Source organism: Mustela nigripes, chromosome 4, assembly GCF_022355385.1.
Source record: "Mustela nigripes isolate SB6536 chromosome 4, MUSNIG.SB6536, whole genome shotgun sequence".
Lineage (NCBI taxonomy): Eukaryota > Metazoa > Chordata > Mammalia > Carnivora > Mustelidae > Mustela > Mustela nigripes.
Window position 1 is genome coordinate 185,024,637 of NC_081560.1, and position 7,164 is coordinate 185,031,800.

Here is a 7,164-nt window from a genome sequence, read left to right on the forward strand (position 1 = left end):
ACCCGGTTGCTGGGGTGCCCGCCTAAGCGCCGCTGCATGGGAGGACTGCTGTTTGTAAGGGACTGAGAGGAAGAAGCAGGTCCAAATGGAGTCAGGTTTGCTAAACCTGAGACTTAATATCCAACGTTAACTCCGATTTGAGCCTCTTCCAGGAATGGAATTTTAAACCAATCAGTATGGAATTCTCTGGTGGGCATTAGTGCAGTAATCTGCCTGAGAAGATTCCCTTAAGGGAGAGTGACATTGTCCGAACCAATCCATTCTTTTTCTTCTTATTATTTTATTCAAGTATAGTCGACAACTTTACGTTAGTTTGGGATGTTGAAATAATCCATTCGTAATGTACTAGCCAACGCACCCCCTGCTTTTTATTTTATTTTATTTTATTTATTTATTTGACAGAGACACAACTAAAGAGGGGACAGAAGGAGGGGAAGTGGGAGAGGGAGAAGCAGGCTTCCCACGGAGCAGGGAGCCAATGTGGGGCTGGATCCCAGGACTCTGGATCATGACCTGAGCCTAAGGCAGATGCTTTAGGAACGAGCCACCGAGGTGCCCCAACCCTCCCCACCCCCACCACCCCCAAACCCGATATCTGATGCCTATAAAAACCTTCCATTTTGCACAACTCCTCAGAGCTCCCTTCTACTTCATAGACTGGGTATCGTCTGCTTCATGATTCACTGAATAAGATCTATTAGATATTTAAGGTTACTCAGCTGCCTGGTGGCTCAGTCTGTTAATCCACTACTGACTCGACTTCTGCTCAGGTCATGATCTCAGGGTCAGGTGATGGAGCTGGGTGTTAGGGTCCGTGCTCAACTCAGAGCTGGCTTGAGATTCTCTCTTGCCTTCTCTCTTTCTCTGCCTCCCCCACTTGCACATGCATTCTCTCGTGCTCTCTCAATAAAGAAACAAACAAGATATTAAAAAAAAAAAAACGTTACTCAGCTACATTTTTTAAAAACAGGACTATTCAAGGTACTGCATTTTGGACAAGGCTGGCAATGGGAAAACCACATTACCTTAAGCCAACACTGCTGATTGCAAACACAAATCACCTCATGTATGCACATCATGGTCAGATCTGGAAATTGGATGGGATAGTCTGCTGCATTTTTCGGCTTCCTGGTCAGAGATTTAATTTGTAGTTTGGATTCTCCCTTAAAAATAGCATTCTGCCCTCTCAGAACTTGACATCACTGGTGGACACGGGAATTTATGCCCAGAGAAATGACTGCCTTACGACACCACCACACCACATCCTCCCCGTCCCCCACACCATAGTACTCCAACCATGGGAATCAGAGTGTGTGGAGGAAAATGCTGGGAGTCAAGATGCTCGGATGCCTGTCTTAGTTCTGCCCCTAACCAGGCACCTTGACCTTGCCCAAGACTCCTAACCTTTGTATGCTTCAACTTCCTCACCTGCACCATGCCTAAGATAGATGGTGACTGGTTCTTACCAGGTTGCTTCCAAACCAGGAACCTGAAATTCATCTGCTCTTGGTCTGACAACCACTGGGAGTTCTGTAGTATAATATGAGAAATCTATGAGCCAAAGGTCGGGGGGGTTCTGTAGCAGCAGTGAACTACTGACAGTCCAATGTCCTAGGCAAGGCTCTCAAAGGCTCCTAGGAAAGCTGCCTTCCAAACAAAAGGAATGTTTCCTAGGCCGCGTTTCTGTTGACTCAGCAAACAGAAGTCCAATAAGTCCCTAGAGGTAAACAGCACCAACAGTTGACAGAGACCCCAGTGAGGACTGAATGTGCATCTTCTCCTAGACAAGATGTTCCAAGATGTTCCAGCAACTACTGGTGCTAGAATACAGTAAAAGACAGATGGAGATCCATGTGTATAGTGATTAAAGGACTCAAGAAATAACAGAAGTAACCTTATTACAGTGTAATAAAACCACCAAATGCCACAGCCAATTAGTGCTGCGCTGGGCAAATGGTTGTTTTGATCTTTTCCAGGCTCTAGATGTTAGAGAAAGCAAGCTTGAATGTGACCAAGTCTTAAAAAGTTTTAGGTTCTAATTAAGAAGCACCCATGAAAGATAACGCCATCTTCAACCTGGTGTCCTGCCAACACTTAAGATGTTTTTGCTGTGTGTGATGAACACTATAAACAGTTGTTGGTATGAAGCCCTGGAAAAACCCTCTGTTTATAAAGAGTTCCTGCTCTGGCTCCAGGATAACTCTGGCTGTTTAGTCCTGACGGCTGTGTGGGGCACCACCTCTGATCACCCAGGGCAACAGGATTCTTAGTGGAGGGTGGAGAAGCTCAATCCGAGCAGAGCTGCCCATCACCAAGGAGAAGGTGGAATGATCCAAGGAACATAGTCCTCTCACCAGGTGTCCATTACATAGGCGGTATTGGGGGGTGTGGGGGGAGCTCTCCGGATGCCCTCTGTCATGCTGCCAATCCCTGCAGCCCGGAACCCTGCTTACCTACAACTTCCCTGAAACAGTGCTTTCAAGAGTTCTCAAACACTTCGCATTTGGCAAACCGAGGGTCAAGTTCCAGGCTTTACCTTCCTGGATCCTCTTGTGGTGATCAACACCACCTAGGATGCCATTCTTGAAAACCCCTCCCTATTTTCCCAGCACCACCTGCTCTTAAGTGAGCCTTCTAAAACGGGAGGTAGGCACAAGGCTGTAGAGTTGGATTCAGGTTTTGAGTCCTGACCCTATCATGTAGGACTAGAGGCAAGTTCTGTCAGTTCTCAGGGCCTCAGTATGCCCATCCTTTCACAATTAGGGCCCTTGTAGAGATTAAATGAGAGAACTCCCGTGAACTCCTACGTGCCTGACCCATGGTAAACGCTCAATAAATGCTAGCACAGTTTCTTCGGTTATAAAACAGAGTTTACAATAGGTCTATTTGGAGCGCCTCGATGGCTCAGTCAGCTCAGCGGCTGTCTTCAGCTCAGGTCATGATTCCAGGGTTCTGGGATCAGGCCCCATGTTCTGCCTCTCCCTCTGCCTGCCACAGTCCCTGCTTGTTCACACACACACTCTCTCGCTCCCTCTGTCAAATAAATAAAATTGTTAAAAAATATGAAAATTTTAAAAATCAACAAAGTGCATTTATTTCAGGGCATTGTTAGTAAAACTGAATAAGGGCATAGAATGTACATCTAAAGAGCTTAGAACAGAGCCTGGCAGATGGTCAGTTTGGTAAATGTTAGGTATTTTTCTTACTATTAGTGACTTCCAGGTTCATCCTCTATCCCCAGCTCTAGGCTTTTACTGCTTTGGCCTAGATGTCTCTTGTTATGTGAAATTCAACCTGTTCAAAACTGAACTTTCTTGCACTGCCTTCTCCCCCAGCTCTGATGCCTCCAAACCCTGTCTTCCCCATGTTCTCCATTTGTTTGGCTCCTGACCATCCTACCATCAGCCAAAGCAGAGCATCATCATTGTCTTGCCCTTCCTCAACCCCTCTGCATGCAGCTTCTCCTGGTCTCAAGGCTCAGGGACATTTTTGTCATCATTCTGCCTTCCCTTGGGCTTCTTCAGGCTCACAGCTCACTGGGGCCACCACAGCCCCTTCCCAGTAGACCTCCTTCAAACCATTCAGCTCTAGGCCCCTTCTCTGTTCCCAGCTATCCTCTCTTCCCCTCTCTCCCTCTACAGAGGTCCCTAAAACCCAGCTGGGTTTTCTCTCCTTCGATGCCTGATGTCACCCATTCCTTTCCTTTGTGTTCTCTTGCCTGATCACAGATTATGGAGTCACCATCTTGAACTTCAATCACAACTTTGTCCCTACCAGGCGTGACCTTGGGCAAAGCACGTACTTTAACCCTTTTAGGTTCCAGTTTCCTTGACTGCCCAATGGGCATAATCCAAATGAAACTGGACTTTCTTGTTTCTACTTTCAGACCCCTCGTGGCAGAGTGTGCCATTTGCCGGCATACGCGTACTTGCAGAAGTGCACTGCTTTGTTTTGATAAATATACAGAAATGGGATTTTACCATTTGCATTGTTTGTAGGTTGCATTTTCTGTTACCAATATTGTGGCAGGACACCTGGGTAACTCAGTCATTTAAGTGTCTGCCTTCAGCTCAGGTCATGATCCCAGGGTCCTGGGACTGAGTCCCCCTGGAGATACACCAGGAAGTAAATCAAAGATGAGTCCCTGTCTTCATGCAGTTCAGCATATGCCAGTGGAGGAACAAAGGCAATACGCTGGGGAAATGAATAAGACAGAGATGATGTGAGGTGGTGCTGACTGGGAAAAGGGAAGGGAAACAGGGGAGGAAGATTGAGAACATCAGGTGAGGGCTGCAGTCCAACTAGGGTGATAAGGAAGGATTCTCTGACAGGGTGGCACCAAGTGGAAACCTACAAGAGGTCGTCATAGGTAGTATCCCCAGGGAAGCAGAGTCTAACACTGAGATGAACGTGAAAGTTTATTAGGAAGTGCTCTCAGGCTCACCACCTACTGGGGAAGGGAAAGAAACAGAGCTGGATGGAGGAAGTGGTTGGGACCGGGGTACAGCTACAACAGCACCTCAGCTAGCACTAGCATCCTTTCCCCCACAAAGCACTCTGGAACTGAGCTGACCCTTTGGAGTTGCCCCAAGTTGAAGGGAAGGTGGTGGACCTTTATCTGTGCACTGATAAGGCCTTGAATGTTGGTTGCCCAGGAAAAGCGGAATGACCTTAGGCAATGACACTCTGTTACACTGAAGGTAATTCCCAGAGAAAGCAAACAATTTCCCCTGCGGCTAGAATAATAAGTCTATCAATCCCAGAAGGGTGGGTATGGCTGGCACATTACAACATCTAGAGCAGAGATAAAGGAGGAAACTTCGAGCTGCTCTTTGAGAAGAGCACTCTCGGTAAAGAGAAGGGCAAGTGCAAAGGCCCTGAGGTAGGACGAGATAGGAATTGCCAGGAAGCAGAAAGACTAGTGTAGCTGAAGCAGAGTGAACAAAGGGCTCAGCAGAAAGGAAGGAAGTCAGACGAGGTCATTACAAGGTTTGGGTTTAGACCAAGAAGCAACATGATTTAAATTTTAAATTTCAGTTTTTAGCATGACCAGCTTAGTTGCTATGTTGAGAATAGATTTGGTAGGGAGGGGGTTAAAGACAGAAGCTGGAATATAGGGTTTCTCAACATCATCCCATTGATGTGGGAGAGGGGGAGAGGGGCTCTCCCATGCTTTGTAGGATGATTAGCAGCCAGTGTCCTTGTCCTCTAACCACTAAATTACCAGTGGCACCCTCCCCATAGTTGTGACATCTAAAAATGTCTCCAGACTCCGCCAAAGGTACCCCCAGTTCAGACCTCTTAAGTTAGAGATGGTTAAAATGATCCAGGAGAGAGTTAATGGCTTGGACCACCATTAGGTGTGCTAGCAGTGAATTCTAGGATTCTCCACATATTTTTAAGATTGTGCTGATGGATCAAATGGGGCGCGTCGATAACGAGTCGAAGATTTTTGGCCTTTGCAACTGTCAAAAGCAGTTCCATTTGCTGAACAGTGTGGTAGAAGGAGGCTTGACGGAGATCAGGAGTTCAGTTTTTACCCTGAGCGATCAAACGAATTGAAGAACAAGGACCCCTGAGTTTCTTTTCCTGTTATATATTTTATTTTCATGGTTATTTTGTTGTTCTTCTTTTTCTTTCCATGATTTTTCATGGTTTTTTTTTTTTTGTTGTTGTTGTTTTTTTTTGTACGCAGAATCCAATAGCTTCTTAGCACCTCCACAGCTACCACCTTTGTCCCTTCGGGTTACTGGAGTGCCGCCACACTTTCCCCCACCCCCACCCCCCGTCTCCCTCCCCGACATCGTAGTCTCGACAGCAGCTAGAATGGTCATATGAAAATGGAAATCACAGCATGTTACTCCACGTCAAACCCAAGCCATACAATTGCTTGAATCATCGCCCTCCTTTCATCCTTGAACACGGCAATGTTGGCTTTTATCAGTAAGAATTTCCCCCGCAAACAGAAAAGACGATCTGGGGAACTTTCGAGGGTTGTTCAGAAGAGGCAGTGTCTGAGATGTGCCGCGCGCGAGACCCACAAAGAGGACACGTCCTCGGGGTCAGTTCCGATCACGCAGACCTGCATTTCTCAGCGCTCGCTCGCGGGCAAAGCGACCCCTTGGCCTCATCCGCCGAAGACTTCATTTCCCAGGATGCCAAGGGGCGGAACCGGCCGGAAGGCTGTGTCCTCTCCGCGGGGCATGATGGGGGAGTTGGAGATTTCCATCATGGCGGCTTCCATTTCGGGCTACACCTTCAGCGCTGTGTGTTTCCACAGCGCCAACAGCAACGCCGACCACGTAGGTGCCGGGCCCCCCGCCGCGGCGGCTGGAGCCTCCAGCCTTGGTCCCGGGCCCGTGTCTGCGGCCCAGCCGGACCACTCGCGGCTCGCCCCCCCCCTCCCGGGCTCCCGGGCGGGCCCTAGGGGCTGGTGACCCGGGCGGCTCCCGCCCCCGGCGAGCTCCTGCTACCCAGAGCTCCTTCGTCCCGGGGTTGGGCCCCCTCGCTCAGTGCCTGCCGCCTCCTGACCCTCTCAGGACAGCCGTCTCCCTTTCAGCAAAGCTGTCTAGGTTGGCCGCCGGCAGTGTCAAGCGTCGCTAACTGGAGACCAAGCGTCTGCCCCTCCCTAAGAGTCAGGCTTCTGGACTTGCGAGGGGCTCCCGGGGTCGGCAGAGAGCGGAGAGACCGAGCTTTAGTCTAGGAGCCGAGGCACCCAGCCCTGCCCGCCGGTCTCACAGGTTGTCGTGGGGTGCGACGAGGGAAACCATGACTGTCACTATTCATACTTGTGAGATGCGTTCATGTGTTTTCTTCGCCTCAATGGAAAATGGAGAATGTAAACAGGAGTGTTGGGTGTCGGGTCTGCTTGCCTTGAAGTTGCACGTTTAGTTCCTTGGCGAATGTTTTAAAGCCACGGCGCTAATCGCAGTGAAATAGGGAAATGACAGGCCTACATATGAGTGATCGGAAAACGCATAGGCTTCGGAGCTCAGAGGGAGCAGAGCCTGTCTGCTTCAATATCTTTATTTTCCGAATTGTCTTTTAATGTCATTCGCCTAGCTGGAAGTTTCTTAGTGAAACTAGATAATTTTTATCTTTAAGTCCATAATTGAGAGATGGTTTTAAGAGATGTTAATAATGAGTTACTCAAATTCATTTAGT

General features: G+C 48.4%; 1 protein-coding gene across 1 annotated transcript in view; it reads left to right on the forward strand.

Moving 5' to 3' along the window:
• The first annotated feature begins 6,168 nt into the window (after nucleotides 1-6,168).
• The window catches only part of ABRAXAS2 (abraxas 2, BRISC complex subunit), a 28,752-nt gene continuing 27,756 nt past the window's right edge, over nucleotides 6,169-7,164 (forward strand). The window contains exon 1 of the mRNA XM_059398777.1: nucleotides 6,169-6,302. Within this exon, the coding sequence (XP_059254760.1) occupies nucleotides 6,204-6,302 (99 nt within the window). The 5' untranslated portion in view covers nucleotides 6,169-6,203. The remainder of the gene's footprint in view (nucleotides 6,303-7,164) is intronic.